The sequence below is a fragment of the Setaria viridis genome, chromosome 8, assembly GCF_005286985.2.
Source record: "Setaria viridis chromosome 8, Setaria_viridis_v4.0, whole genome shotgun sequence".
In the NCBI taxonomy this organism is placed as follows: Eukaryota; Viridiplantae; Streptophyta; class Magnoliopsida; order Poales; family Poaceae; genus Setaria; species Setaria viridis.
This window is the reverse complement of record NC_048270.2, coordinates 7,256,476-7,272,314: the sequence shown is the minus strand read 5'-3', so window position 1 is coordinate 7,272,314 and position 15,839 is coordinate 7,256,476. Positions and strand designations below refer to the sequence as shown.

Below are 15,839 nucleotides of genomic sequence, written 5' to 3'. Positions count from 1 at the left end.
AGATATCACCGAAAAAAAAGAAAAAAACTAACGCTGTCACTAGCATCGCACCTAGCACCTCGTCGGTCCTTCCCACTGCCACTCCAAGCACGTGCCCCACGCCACCCCCGGAGCCCCACTGCACGCTGAGAGAGAGAGAGACCTAGCTGCCGCCGGAGCCCCACCGTGGGCCGCTAGCTGAGGCCACGCCTGCGCCCGCACCCGCCGGCCTCTAAGCATGCCGCGCCCGCCTACTGCACAATCTGCCGCACCCCACTGTGCCTCCTCACTGCAACCGGTGAGTCAGGGGCGCGCTAAGGGGGGGAGGGGAGGGGTAGCAGGGTTAGGAGAAGGGCTTTGATTTGGCTAGGGAAGGGAGGAGAGGGTTGAGGTCTGCTGAGGGAGGGAGGAGAGAGAGGGAGGGAGAGGGGATCCAGCCAGCCAGGGAAGGAGGAGAGGGAGGAAGGCGGATCCGACCAGGGGAGTCTGCAAGGGAGGGAGGATGAGCCGCGAGCGGATAAGGAGGGGTCCGGGTGTCCACTATCACTGACGGGTTGTTTTTGGAACTGGCGGTGAAGGTTTTCACTGCTGGTTCATTATTGAAACAGGCGGTGATACCCCTTTTCACGGCTGATTCCAATGTCCACTAGCCCTTGTATGCTTTAGAACTGGTGGTGAAACTTTGTCACCACCAATTCTCTTACATGATGATAGCTTGTTCTGTAGTATTAATTGCGTAAATTTGCACCCAAATTAATTTTGACATTGCATAAAGAAAGCTTCTAGTAGATTCCATTTTCCTGGCGGGAGAACAAATTTATATTAGATGAAATATATATGAAGACAAAGCCAAGACCTAGCACATACATCATGCCCTAGCTCCAACCTTCGTGCACTACCGTAGAATAGGTGATCAAATTTGTATTTGAGTCATGCAAAATTAATATCAAGTTAACATGTAGTGTGCCGTTTGGGCTCCATGCACACGGAAACCAAAAGCAAAGCATCGAGGACAACAGTAGCATTCTAGCGGCATCCTGGCAGCCAATAGTATCGTTCCTTTTTTTAAGCAAAATTTACTCGCCTCACATCTTACTGGCCCTATCACGTCAGAGAGTTGGTCCCATCGCAAGGAAACCAAAAGAACACCAAAATAGGGCGCAAACAAAACCCAGCAACCATTGCCTCCTTTATGGAGTCCCTGACACAAAAAAGGCAATGGTTACCAGTTTCCTCGACCTTCAACTTTATAAGCTCAAAGGCTGGCTGCCGAACCACCATTCGACTGTTGGCGTTCTCTGCTTCCAGTGTTCGTAGAGGAAGAGGGGGAGTAAGCTTCGGAGGATTTTTGTTCATGGAGAAGTCTGTTGATTTACGATCCGCTGACGTAGAAGTCCAAGAGCATGGGAGAGTGGTAAGTCTTTCACTGAAAAGTGCCATTCCTTCTAGCCCCAATCGACGAAATAGCTCTCTTGCAGTTCTATCAGTCCGTAGAATCTATCTGCCTTAAGCTTTAATACAAGATTCTGCCTCCGTCACCAAAAAATTTGTATTATCGATGCTGAGATTCATAGTTTTCAATGTCCGTTACAGGGCAGTTGTTTCAGTTACTAGTTGTTCAATTTTGCGAAAATTGTTTGTGAGTTGAGCCAAGAACCTAGACAACTATTTTTCAACAAGGCCACCAGGAAATAAACAACTACAGGCTCGTTTTGAGTAACAGCATAACCGGCAGAAGTGAAAATTTGTAAGCATCCTTGCATTGTTTTCATGTCTTCCTCTAGCACCTCGGTAGGGAAAGACCCTTTGGCTGCAGTAGCAAGTGTCCTGTTGTTTTTCATTCCTTGCTCTAGCACCTGAGTGTTGTTGTAGACTTGTAGTACTGAAATATAATAAAAAATGAACATTATTAATTTATACATTCTATTCCTCACTAAAACATTAGTCGTCAGGAGTCGGCTCGTGAGAGACTTAAAAACTTTAAACGTGTCAGATTTCCCACGATGACATTTTTGGACCTGAGGAAAAGTTTATATGACAGCAACCATGGGAACGGATTAATGGAGATAACTAACGATGAGGTACTTTCTAGGCTAATAATACTCCTGCAAATGACGGTTTTTCGCAAAATTAAATCTGACTGCTTGTTCCATATGGCGTACGTAGAATTGTTAATTCCATTTCCATTTGTACAGGTAACAGCTCCTACAGTACGAATGGTGAATGATGAATTAACACATGAAGAAACCACATTGTCCAACAGCAACCCTTCTGTTGACTTGGTTTGTACGCCAAACCAAAATATGGATCAGAATTATGATGTCTCTGAAGGCCTGACTAGATTATAAATCTTTCCTTATTTTCCACGCAGGGGATGCATAATGAGTACTCAAGACGTCATACTCAAGATTAATGAGCTTTGCCAGCAAGCATTCTAAAAGCCCAGATCTATTTGCCTCTAGATTAACCAATATCGGCCTAAGGATATACGGTAACAAAACTAGTATCAGTGGATGGTCACGTATATCTTCAATTCGTGGAATCTTGATGCAACAATCACTATTTTTGTAACATGGATGCAGGGCTCGGAAGATCACTTCAGGATGATGATGATGCTGGCCAGTCAGCTGACCCACAATGCCTCCAAAACATGGCCAAAAGGTTGGCAACTAGGCATTGTACCTTTTTTTTCCGTTTCTATCTCTGTGTGTATTACAAAACTGAAAATTTCAATATGGTGTAGGCTGGAAGGTGGCAACAGCTCACCGCAGAGTCCTGAAATTTCCGGGCTGTACAACATTCCGCTCCATTGTGTGGCAGGACTCTGTGTTGAATTGTACCCAATGCAGATACAACCAGATACAATCGGAATGGACTGTGACAAATACGTGCCTGCTTCAGAGTTGGAAGGGGACCAGTCCACTGAATTTCCCGGTGCCGGAAAGAAGCTGGCATGCAACAACCGTGAATGTGCAACAAGGAGGCTTGGACAGATAGCGACGTCAAATGCTAAACGCGTGCGGCAATGGATTAATAAGATTAATAAGAGAGCTCCAGATGCTCTACTGGCAGGGTAGGCAAATATAAAGCAGCTTCGTATCTTTGCATTTAAACAAAGCCTATGCCAAGATTTAGTAAAGATCATAACAAGTCCGCTTCTTCTTTTTTTTTTTGCACCTGCAGGGTTTGGTTGCAACTTGAAGGACCACCTGGTATGATACTCGCTGGATTCGAGATCAGACGATTCCTGTTCCGATCGATGCTCGACCCCAAATTGGCTGATGCTTTTGTTCGGATGTTGAGGTTACATGAGAATGCAACAATGGCCAGACGCACAAAGTCTCCCGGCAGGCATTACGTGTCTCCTTCTTAGGCGGTAAGGTCCTTATGCATTAACATAATTAACCATGTAATTCAGGTAGCATTACTGATCCAATTCTGACAGTACTATTTCCCATCTAGATCAATATCACCAAAAGGAACTGCTGCATGGAATCATCATATGAAATGTTGAGGTCGCCACAACTAACCACGCTTTACGACGTAAACCGGTGCACTATTGTGAGTATGATTGTCTCATGCAAATTCTGCAATTGATTCCTTCATGCAAACTCAAAAGTCAAAACATTGATTTCCAGGTATTAACGTACCCTCGTCCTCTATGGTGATGTATGGTCATGTTATGCATTTCATCTTTCAAGAAACAGAGTTTCAATCATGGACCCAAATGCTAGAGACCCAATGCCAGAGGAGAGGATTCAGAAACACACTGATGCCTGCAATAAACTGCTCCCACATCTATTGTACTGCATGCGCAGACTCACACGGAACCAAACTATAGGTCATGGATGCTGGAACCCGACAATTCTTCTCCCACGCGGCAAAAATGCATCAGTGTAAGTGAATAAGTGATCACATTTCTTATATTTGCAAGCTAAACAATCGAACCAAGCATATACTTCGAAACGAGAAATTTGATTTGTAATCCATGCACTCAACTGCATGAGATGGTACAACGGAGACGCTGTCTGTGTGCCGCCATTTGGGGTGAGTACAAAATCATTGCAACTTCTTGCAAACTACTAGAACATGGACTTGTTTATCAGGGATGTGCAGTTAATTTGGTTCCCCACCAATGCGCAGGGTGAAGCACCGGAAACAAGAAGAGATTTAGGGCCTGTTTGGGAGCACTCCACCTCAGAAAAATCAACTCAACTTCACTAGCTCCACACTTTCCTAGCTCCACTCCACCAACTCCAAAAAAACATGGAGCTGCTGCACGTGTTTGGCTAATGGCATTGCTCCAGCTCCAAAAACATGAGCACTTGTTGTGAATGGTCTATTTTACCCTTCGTAAACGGACCCACATGTCATACTCTTCTATTTTCTCCTCTCTTCTTCCTCTCTCCTCTCCTCTTCTCTTCTCAGTTTTTGGAGGTAGAACATGCAGAGGTAGAACCAGCGCTCTCCGGTGGGCACCTGCCCACATTCCTATTCTCCCGTCGGCTCGCCGGAGGATTTTATTTTAAGAATGCAGAGAAAGAAACATGCCTCCGTTTTCCAAGCAAAGCATATATTCTTTCTGGAAGGTCAACGACAAGGCCCCGGCCGTTCCAAGCTTCTCGCTGGCCTAGCCGTCGCGTCCATTCAAGCTCAGAGGCGACTGCCGTTCCGAGCTCTCCAAGGGCCCACGCGATGGGAAGCGGCGCGGTTCTTGACGGTGGTGTTATTCCTCGCCGCGGGGGTCCTCTTCGCGCCCGAATCGCTGGCGCCTCGGCGGCCACCGCATCGGGCACCGGCCTCTAGGTCGCATTCATCGGCGGCACCATCCTATTCAGGTAAGCAAGCGCCGCCGCTGCCGCTTCGTCCGCCCCAAGATCAGATGGTTGGAAACAAGCGAGAGCTCGCCCGCCGGCCCGCGCCCCGGCCGCGCCGCCGCGGGGAGCTCGCCCCCGGCCGGCCCGCGCCCCGGTCGCGCCGCCGCGGGGGAGCTCGCCCCGGCCGGCCCGCGCCCCTGGGAGAAGAAACGGAGACGACGGGAGATAGAAAAATCGAACCGGTAACTTGTGTAACCAGTGGCAATGGTGGGTAAATAACCCCAACTCCATGAGGAGGTCTGAAAAGGAGGTTTTTGGAGCACCTCTTGAGGTACTCCATAAAAAACGTGGATCTACCCCCTGCTCCACCTTTTTCCTGTAGCCGGAGTTGCTGGAGCTAGACGCGTTTGGCTGCAAAATTTTTGAAGTTGGTGGAGTGAAGCAATTTTTTCTGGAGTGGAGTGCTCCCAAATACCCCCTTAGTTTACAGGCTCCTTGCTGTGGAGTGCAACCTTGTAGCACTCCGCTCCAAGCTGCAGTTTCCGCTCTGCAGTAGCACGGGTGGCTGCGCATACACCGAGGTAGCCACCGAACCGGCTACTGGCCATGGTGGCGGTCGACATGGCGCGAAAACAATTGCGGACCCAACTACAAACTATCCTCCACCTTAAATGGGCAAATGGGAGGTAAAGACTAAAGAGAACAAATGGCAGAGAGTTGAGGAAACATTTTCATTTAAAGGACAACTGCAGTACGACAAAACTCTGGCAGACACTGGTCCGAGGCAAAATAAAATTGCACATACAATGGCTTAACACAATTATTTGGTACAATAATAGACACAAACGACTGGAATGGTCATTAAACTAGAAGATGCTAATGACCATAATCACTTCAGCCGGAAAAACTATTTCATCTTGTAGCAGGTGGGAGTAGTGCCCCTTCTCACCACGCGTGCTCTTGTAGTGCCCCTTCTCACCACAGAGCTGGGCATCGATCTCCTCTGGCCAGAACGACTCTCGAAAGGATCAGCATCTCAAGGCAACCCAACGGACGCCGCTTCATAGCTGGAGGGGTGACCAACTTTCCTAGATTTTGACCTGGTTGTGACACCAGCATCAACTTCTCCGTTCGTGCCTTCAATTCATTTATGTTGTTAGAGGTTTCTCTTTTCCTCGACCCAGGGCTTTCGATCGGAGACATGAAGCGGCTCTGCGCTGGCCTGCCGCGGGACCTGACACGAGGAGGTGCAGAAACATTACCCAGATCACACTCTGTTACGATGGTAGATGATTGGACAGATGAACCATCTGGCACCGCCGTAACGCCATCTCCAGATGCGATCACCGTCATTGATCGAATTGCCGCTTTTCCCTTGCTAACAAAGCTGAGAGCCTGCCTACATGAGCAACCCACGGAAACCAGCTCCATTGCAGCGTAATTCAGTATAGAGTGCATAGAGTGCAGCCCAGCATGGTCAGGAGGCCGCACGTGTAACAGCAACCTCATCTTCTTTATTTTTTGCGAATCACACAGTGTGATGCAGACATTCACATATACGTATGCATACTCACACCTATGAATACACGCATGCAATCCTTATCCCTATAGGTACTTTCGAAAGACGTAGGTTCCACCATAGGAAATCTTACCAACTGAGCTACAGCAACCTCATCTTCACTTCACACTTTACCTCTATGGTCTATCGCTTAAGTAATAAAGACGGAGGGCAAGTTGGACAAGCACTGGGTACGATTTCAAAATGATAAATAGTCCCGACCAATTCCTGTTACATAAGAAACAAATGACAGTTACTCAAAAAAAACAAATGACAGGACATACCAATCCAAATTATATCATAGGCAATAACATAATTGGATTTGTCTTGATTTGACCAAGGATCAGAATGGGTGATCAGAGGAGGGGTGAATAGAAGCCTTTAAAATTCTCTCTGAGAACAAGGGCTACATCCCGATTGTCACCCCAAGTATACCTCACTTGTATTCGCCAACATGGCATTCGCCAACATGGCACAAGTTAAAAGGTCACCCGATTAAAAATTCTCAAAGTGACACTACTAATTAAGTAGCTAAAACATGATAGCACTGATTAACTAGCAATTTGCAGAGATTAGAACCAACTACAAAGCTTAAAGCCAAACCTTGATGGGCTACTGGACCTCCTGGGCTGTTCCAACAGGTACTGGGCCGCTAGCTCCTCTTCCTGGGCCGCTGCTTCACTTCACCTGCTGCTGGGCCGAGCCACCCACTGCTGGGCCGTGCCGAGCCGAGCTGGGCCACCGGTGCCGGCCTGCCTGGGACTCAGCCGCCTGGGCTTCGGGTCCCGCCTGGGCCGCCGGCAGCGCTGGTGCCGGCCTGGCGCCTGCCTAGGCCATCGACCTAGGCCGCAGCCAGCTGGGCCTGCCCGTGGCCAGCTGCCGCAGGAAACCAGGAGTGATAGGTATCTATGGTTTTGAAGCATATGTATCCGGGATCCTGATGAATTAGCTAGGCATCTTGTTTCCATTTTGAATTGAACGTATTTTGATGTAATCTCACGCAGTTACTGATTTGTGTGAGCCCTGTTACTATGTCATGTTTTTACTGACTGGTTTTCAAGGCCGTCTTAGGGCATTATATTGGCTGTTACTCCTTCCGTTTCAAATTGTATGTCATTTTGACTTTTCTAGATTCATAGATATTATTATGCATCTAAAAATATACTATATCTAGAAGCATAATAATATTTATGAATAAAAAAGCTAAAACGAGTTACAATTTGAAATGGAAGGAGTATCATTTTTCATGTGTGAGCTTATTCTGTTTCACCATGTTATTTGCTTCCTTGAGAAAGTCTTGCATCCATGTCACGGCCACGGGCAGCAAGTTAGCCCTTTGGGAAGGCTATAGAACTCGGCGGCCCAGCTGCCGTGCCATTCCGGCTGAAGAGCTCAACTGGCGGCCCACGATAATCTCGTGCAGGTCTTTGTTTCGGCTGTTGAGCTGCAGCCCTGCAGTTAGCAGACAAGTTGGGCGCACTGTATTTTGTGCGACTGAAAAAGATGAATGTATGAAATATATGCTCCGTTTCAAATTGTAGGTTATTTTATCCTTTTAGTTATAGATATTATTATGTATCTATGTTTAGACGTACATAAACCTAGAAAAATCAAAACGTCTTACAATTTGGAACGGAGGGAGTATCTGGAACTTGAATTTTAAACTGAAAAAATTACTAAAATTCCAGCATGTAGAATTGAGATTTTGAGTAGCCAACCTGGAGATGACGTCACGTGGCACGGCGATAAACCACATGCGCGGCTGCACGTGTTTGAGAGCCACTCACTGGTGTCGAAATTCCTGAGATGACCTGCACGTACATGTATGCGCAAAAAGTTATATACTCCCTCCATTCCAAATTATAAGTTATTCTAGGAGAGTCAAAGCATCTCAAGTTTGACCAAAATTATAGAGAAAATTATAAAGATTTATGACATCAAATAGGTATACTATGAAAATATAATTGATGAAGAATCCAATGATACTTAGTTAACATCATAGATGTTATTATATTATCATATAAATTTTGTCAAACTTGTGATATTTTGACTCTTCAAGATTCTTAGAATTACTTATAATTTGAGATAATTTGAGATGGAGGGAGTACAGTGCAAGTACACATGTAACTTGTTTAGCATGAACACCACGGCAATCACATGTTAATCTTTTCGATGAACCGAACAAATTGGCCTGCCTCGGCACGTGTACACACACCAGGTTAGCGTTGCAAGCGGCGCGGGTTACGCCGCCAACCCACTGGGCCATGCCACGCCGCACGCCTGCACAGTTCCACATCATAGCCCACGTTGCATGTGACTCAGCCTGCCTAAGCGCCACTTGCCAGGGATGGGTGCGGCCACGCGGGCTGCCGCATCAGCCCCCAAAAAGCATGCAGCTTACGCGGACGGGTAGCGGTAGGGGTGGTAATACATCAGTGCTCACGTACTGACTTTCACAATTCAATTCAGATCTATCTATTTTTAATTTAAAATTATATTATTATAGCTTGAGCTCAAATCTGATTCTTAAATTTACTAAATTAAATTAGAGAATCCTTTACCACCCGCAGGCTGTCCGACGTGCAACCATATACACCAAGTCGTTTAAGTGTGGTGTCAGTGTCACCAAGTCATGAGGTCTTTTTGACCTCAGATTTTATGCACGTAGCAAGGAACAAGATGGGAAACGTGCATTGCTTCGCCCTTGGAGTACGTCCTCTACGCGAAGTACACCACAAGAATATCGAAACCATGCAATAAACTTCCTCGGACTGGACCTGAAAGAGATCGTCCACCGCATGGAGAAACCATTCTGCGCTACAAATTCGTGCCCCTCAATTGCGTGGGGCAGACCCAAAGCCTAGCGAGCCTGGGTGCCTGCCGGGGCTCCGCGCTGAGCGCTAGTGGACCTTCATAGGTCAGCACGGGCAAAGAAAAGCCTTACGCGCTGGCAGCCCAACTCAAATACTCCTAGCTCAGCCTTGCTGCCCAGGCTCCCCGGAAACTTCTTGAGTCCGCTACTGTCTGGAGTTCATCATGGACGATGAGAGACATGGTACACTATGTTTTTTTTAAGGACAACATGGTACACTATGTTAGCAAGTACTGAAATTAGGTGTTTTCTTTGTAGCCCCCCGATATTCAGGTTTGTTTGAGATTTGTCCCAACATAATAAGTACTCTTCCATCTTTACGACAGCATATATGCTTTTGAGAGAGTGGCTTCGCAACCTCTTCTACCGCTGCATCATCCCATCTTGTTCCATCAGTTATAGACGATGTTTTCAGGAGCGAGGGAAGTGATCGTTGAGGAAACAAGTAACAATCACGTCAATGATCCCTCTTAACCAAATGCCCGGGGTTGCCATCACTAAATCTTGGCCGCATCTTGTCTAACTACTAAAGGCAAATCCCTTGGCAGCAAAGTTGTGGCTCCGAAGAATTGTCTTTCTCTGTACTTGTGTCTGTTGTCAACCATGTTTTATGAAATGAGTGACTCCAGTAGGCCAAACACACCATCCTTAATTATCTGTTCTTTTCACTCATTCTATGGGAAAGGGATTCCACTTTTCACCTCCTACAAAGATGGATGAACAATAGACAAAATTAAAACATATATACTCAGTTTAACTTATATCTGCCGGCAGCGATGTGTCATCCAGGGTGAGTAACATTTCACTCAGCTTCAACTTCAAGCAGAATTGAAACATTTCCAGCTCAAAGAACAGAAAGAAAAAATGGGGGATTAAATCCTGAAAAGGGAAATGAACAAAATGTTGATCACAGTCTAATAAGCTAGCATTGTGAAAAAAGCATACTAGTACTTACATCGTCAGAAATCATTTCACTGAACTAAGAACTGTTGGAATATACTATTAGACAGGTAGTACTATTGCGAGAAGCTTGCCGTTGCCATGACGAAACTCTTTGCATTTTTGAGGCATGCCATGACGATACTGCAGGAAATTCGATCAGTCGGCTTAGACAGTTTGCAAGCGAGCAAGTGCAGCCAAAGTCTGGAAAAGGGAACCTTAAAGGAATGTTGTGCGGGCCCATTTCGATCTATACCTAACTCCAAAGTGACCACTCTCTACTTAAAAATTGAACACTTTTTGTAGCACCTCTCACAAGTTCAAAACTGTGTACACGAAGCAACAAGTCTTTGGATGTATCCATACCATGTGGACTCAGTACTATGACTGACACATTATTCATGGTTCTCGAACTTGATTTTGAGATGTTAGGCCAGTTTACCATTGGTTTTCTCGAACTTCATCATGTCTTGTGGCTCTAGATAGCACGCAGATAGTGACCCGCTATCAAGTTAGGCCAGTTTACCGTTGATGACTTTCTGGAAATCAATTGGTTGTTATATTAAATTCTTGAATTGTACTTTGTTCATTCATAAATATAAGGAACTCTAAGTTGGTTCTAAGTAAAATTATCCTAAGAATGATAAAATTTATAAAAAAAGAGTATTAATATGTACCACACAATACATATTAATTTTTTGTTTGCGTCAATTTTGGTATAAAATTTGTCTAACTCCACACACACACAGAGTCAGGTGGGACCGACGATCGGCCAAATTTTGTCTTTGGTGCCTGCTTACAGCCGTTGCAGACCTAACCGCTGACATCAGGGGCCGGCGCCGGAAGTTGCACGTGCGACCTTGCGTGTTTGACGGCCATGTGTACTTGATGTCTGTTCTGCATCCGGTTCTTGTCAGACTGTCTTGTTTCCTTGCGTTCAGTCGTTTCAACATTCTCAGATCCGTTCTAGAGCTGGGAGCGTCAAGGGGTCGCTTTCTATGGAGATATAGAATTTTTTTTAAAAAAAACAAAAACATCATCACGTCTTACATAATAATCCTTGAAAAAATTGTTCGTCACACATTAGATTACTGACGTTATACTTGTGTATACATACATGCATTTCACGTTCACACACAGCTCGATCAATTCGACTACGACAGTATACGTACGCCTTGCCCATCATCACTTGTACGTACGCCTTGCCCACATCATCATTTGAATCCGCCTTGCACGCTCAAACCAAGAGTTTTCTCATGATGATTCTAGCTAGAACGATTGACAGGAAGAGAAACGCCTGATCGACCAGAGCATTTCGCGCCACACAACGTAAGCCCGTGCGTCAAGATCGAACTAACAGAACCTGAGTTTATGGTGGTCGATCAAGGTGACCTGGCGTACGTTAACTGTGTCCACGCGGGCAACGAAAAGTGATCACGTTCACACACGGCTCGAGGGCAACTTGTTGCCACTCGATCGGTCGAATTTCCAAAACGCTGTTCTCAACACAGTGCTGGAAATCAATTAAAGCCACCAATTAAGTGAGCACATCCATGAATTAAAATTGGTTCTTGAGGGAAAAAAAAATAAGTTTCTTCGAATTGTAAATAATCGGTAATACGGGTCTTATTACATACCTGGTCTGGTAATTGGTAATATAAAATCCACGTAAACCACTTGAATATGACACGTTACGAATATGAGCCTTGCTTACCAGGTCCTAATATTCAAGGGGCCTACGTGTACAGCATGGTTGCCGTACGTGCTCGTCCCTTGCTTGTGAAAATGCACATGCACGTGGATCACATGTTTGTATTGATACAGACACGCATAATACGCAAGAACACACATTAACTAGCTATAGGTACCATCAAGTTTGATGTTACGAATCTCCGAGATCTTAGACTTGATTTTTATGTATGTCAAAAATTTAAACATTAGCCAAGTTTGTAGGGAAGAAGATCCAACAACAGACCAACCACATATGCGTGCTTGTCCTTTTTTCCTTTGATGTATCATATTTCACCGGCCGTGATGTCACCGTACCTTTAGGGGAGTACTAATGATACTCACACAATGCAAATACAATTGAAGTCATCAACATAAGTCGGCCGGCACCTATACATGTGCTAATGCATTGAACTTCTTTCTCTGAGAAAATACGCTTTCGCTGTATTTTGCGCCTGCAAACAATAAAAGTAATGACTTTATACCAACCGGCTGTAATTTTGCTTGTCTCGACAGCCGCCTTCATCTGAGTTATCTCCACACACTGCTGGAGAACCGACCTTTCATACTAGTCAGTAACCCCCTTTAGTAGCGGGCGTCTGACTGGTACCGATTGTTCGGTACTAAATGGGCCATTTTGTACCAGTTGTACCAACGGTACTAAACTGCAAGACACGTCGCGCTGTTGCGGACGGGAGTTTAGTACCGATTGGTTTTACCTACCGGTACTAAATGCTCCTTCTTTTTTTCCTTTCGTTTTAATTCGTGGGTTGGTTAGTATTCGTATTAGTGTAGAATATCCGTTTACGTATAGTAGTAATATTACGCTAATATATATATATATAACCTATAAAGTTTACATATATTATATTTATACAATTTATATACACTTCAAATATTATAAGTTTTCCAAATGCAATACACATCGTCATCCGAGTTCCTGCTTGGATGAAGTTGACCCAAACTTGTTCCATCGTAATAGAATTCTCTCTTTAAATTTACGACCTCCTCCATAAGAAATCCACATAGTTGTTCTTGAATTGCCATGAGTCGTTCTGGGACGATGAGATCTTCTCTCATTTCAACAATCTGTCACATGCAAATTAACATCATCATTTTAAACCAATATATGTGCAGATTGAAAAATATTGAAATTGATATGAATTGTATTTACGTACTTGGTGTTGACGGTCCCTGCCTTTCTTGGGACCTACAATGCCGTGGATGAACTCACAACAATAGTATCCACATAAGTTGTTTCCATCCTCCCGCCTCAAACACTAAATATGAAAAACGGAGTTATGAAATATTCAAGCAGCCATGGTTTTTAAACAAATGACATGCACTAGATGTACAATTGAAATCATACCGGAAAGTTATCACTGATATGAAGTTCTTCCTTAAACGGTCCTAGGTGTTTTTTTTAATGAAGCAAGCCCATACCCTATTAAGCATGTTTACGATACTTTGGTACTCTACTTTTGGTTTCCTCTTTGGATCCAGCACTGTGACATGGCTTCGATCAATCTTGATAACAAGCAGTATCCAGTGGAACCTGTTCATATACATATACATATGCAATGTTAGATATACTTATTATTAACTTGAACGGATGATGAAAAAAGGGATGAATGACTCGCTGAAAGTTGTACAGCAAAAGTATGTATTGCATGTGATATTGTTTATCCAGGAAGTTGAAAATAGTCTTCATGGTCCAATTTGGCCATTGCATTAAGCATTCCTCGTTTATAACATGCGGGTCCATGAAGCCGACATGATAGTATTGTTTTCTCCAGCAATGTTGAATCTCCATTCTGCATGATAAAAAATAAAAGAGGGGATGATACGACGTACAATTAATGTAGGAGCTAGAATGTAGATATTAGAGCAAACACTTACAGAACCCATACGCTAATGAGGGACTTGTCAAGGGTGTCTTGATGGTACAAGTACCATAGACTTTCAAACTCGATCCATATATCATCTAGCCCTCGAAAGTAATCACGATCTTGAACCCTAGCAGCTAACATGATCCGTCCATCTACAGTTGCCTCCATGTACCATTTATGAAATACATACATTTTTGTTGGCAGGTGAGGCACGAATTGTGGCTGCACAAGAGGTTCCCCCAACTTAAACTCCCACTTACCAGCACCCGGGTCAGTTTCAATATCATCCCCCCCAAGGAGTTGCTCTTTTGTGAGATTGGTCTCAGCAATCCATTTAGCTAGAATCTCATCTTCTATTTGAAAGTACTTTGAGCGGATCGATCAAATGTTGAGATTATTCTCCGAGCTGGGGAATGGTGGACCGTGATCTTTTTTTTCTTCTCAAATGACTTTGTAATTGAGCGATCATAGTCCGAGATGGGTTCTTTCACCACTTTTTTAACCACCACAGATTTAAAGTATTTCTTTGTTGCTTCATCAATTGGTGGTTCCTCGGGCTTCTTCTTTCACCCGAAGTGAGCAACAACCTCAGCCATAGATATCGCATGATTTTCCTCCATAGTTTGTTCATATGGAAGTTTCGGAGGTGGAGGCTTTGCTTTCTTAGGAGGTGGATTCTTCTTTTGCTTTGGAGGTGGCGGGACCAAAGCCTTCGAGTTTTTCTTCTTACGAAGTGGAGGCTGAGGTAACAGTGGACTCATGCTTTGGTCCCTTATAGCTGGTAGGGACAATGGACTCATGCTTTGGTCCCTTGGAGCAGGTGCATCCCTGGATGGTGGCGTTGGTGATCTATACCTTGAGCGTTGAGGGGATGATGCGGAAACTGTGGCTACTTGTAGAAACCTTATGTAGCTCTTGGCCCAACAAATCCAGGTGTGGATGGCATGTCCCAATTCCGCTTCAACATCGCCTCTAGGGATCTCGAGGTCCAAGTCTTCCCATCCTGTTTCCACTCGGTCAACCTGGACTCTATCATATCCTTTAGGAATCTGCATGCCATGAATTGTCCCTCCCCGTACCAGTACTTCAGCAATACCGTGAGCCACTACTTCAACCATTTTCCTCACCGGAGTAAGAAGCTCACATGGTAGAATACCACTCAGTGCAACTGGAAGCAACTGTGTCATCAGGACGTGGCAGTCATGTGACTTTAGATTTGTGAATTTATTCTCTTTCACATTTATTATTCCCTGTATATTAGAGGAGTACGCGAACGGGACCTTCATACTATTCAAGCAAACAAATATGTTTTCTTTCTCCTCTTTGCTGAGAGTTTAGCTGGCAGGACATAAGTAGTGTTGTCCATTCTCTCTCTTTTTCGGATGTAGGTCATCTCGTTGTTCTGTACGTTTCAAGTCCTGCCTTACTTCCAATGTATCCTTTGGCACTCCATAACCAGCGAGGAAGCCTAGCAGGTTCACGCAAAGATTCTTTATCAGGTGCATCATGTCAATTGCGTTGCGGACCTCTAGAACTTCCCAATAAGGTAGCTCCCAGAACATAGACTTCTTCTTCACATGGTTGCACATCTGTTATCGTCGTTCAGAATAGGTTGGCTACCGGAACCCTTACCAAAAAAACCCTCACCAAAGACTACCTTCACATCCTTTATTATAGAAAATACACGCTTTCTGTTACGGTGCAAAGGCTTAGCACGAGTGTCAGGCTCCCCTTTAAAATACTTCCCTTTCTTTGTTAAAGGGTGATTCACAGGAAAAAACAAACTATGGCCCATATACACCACCTTCTGACAGTGTTTCAAATACATGTTATCGGTATCATCTAGACAGTGGGCGCATGCCCGATATCACTTGTTCGTATGTCCCGATAGGTTACTAAGTGCAGGCCAATCATTGATGGTTACAAAAAGTAATGCTTTGAGAATGAAAGTCTCCTATTTGTCCTCATCCGACACAGGTACACCTTCTTCCTTCCAAAGCAGTAAAAGTTTATCAATCAATGGTCTTAGGTACACGTCAATGTCGTTGTCAGGTTGT

At 44.6% G+C, this 15,839-nt stretch overlaps 1 protein-coding gene across 3 annotated transcripts; it reads left to right on the top strand.

Moving 5' to 3' along the window:
• Nucleotides 1–241: 241 nt before the first annotated feature.
• LOC117866979 (uncharacterized) lies at nucleotides 242–4,918 on the top strand. Of its 3 annotated transcripts, XR_004643064.2 has the most exons (10): nucleotides 242–1,393; nucleotides 1,973–2,060; nucleotides 2,175–2,261; nucleotides 2,351–2,470; nucleotides 2,562–2,640; nucleotides 2,723–3,052; nucleotides 3,163–3,355; nucleotides 3,442–3,540; nucleotides 3,618–4,026; nucleotides 4,123–4,918. XR_004643064.2 is itself a non-coding variant. In XM_072290179.1 (7 exons), the coding sequence occupies exons 4-7, from the start codon at nucleotides 2,392–2,394 to the stop codon at nucleotides 3,350–3,352; spliced, it is 678 nt and encodes a 225-aa protein (XP_072146280.1). In that variant the 5' UTR covers nucleotides 242–1,393; nucleotides 1,973–2,060; nucleotides 2,175–2,261; nucleotides 2,351–2,391; the 3' UTR covers nucleotides 3,353–3,428. The 3 variants fall into 3 exon arrangements, 1 of the variants encoding a protein (XP_072146280.1); XR_004643065.2 differs by lacking the exon at nucleotides 1,973–2,060; XM_072290179.1 differs by lacking the exons at nucleotides 3,442–3,540; nucleotides 3,618–4,026; nucleotides 4,123–4,918 and having other exon boundaries at nucleotides 3,163–3,428.
• The last annotated feature ends 10,921 nt before the right edge of the window (nucleotides 4,919–15,839 follow it).

What these genes read in the sequence shown, in the direction of transcription:
- LOC117866979 (XM_072290179.1), top strand. Translation starts at nt 2,392, where the DNA reads ATGAGCTTTGCCAGCAAGCATTCTAAAAGCCCAGATCTATTTGCCTCT. An exon ending in TATCGGCCTAAGGATATACG is followed by an intron (nt 2,471 to 2,561) that starts GTAACAAAACTA and finishes ACATGGATGCAG; the next exon opens with GGCTCGGAAGATCACTTCAG. An exon ending in CTCCAAAACATGGCCAAAAG is followed by an intron (nt 2,641 to 2,722) that starts GTTGGCAACTAG and finishes AATATGGTGTAG; the next exon opens with GCTGGAAGGTGGCAACAGCT.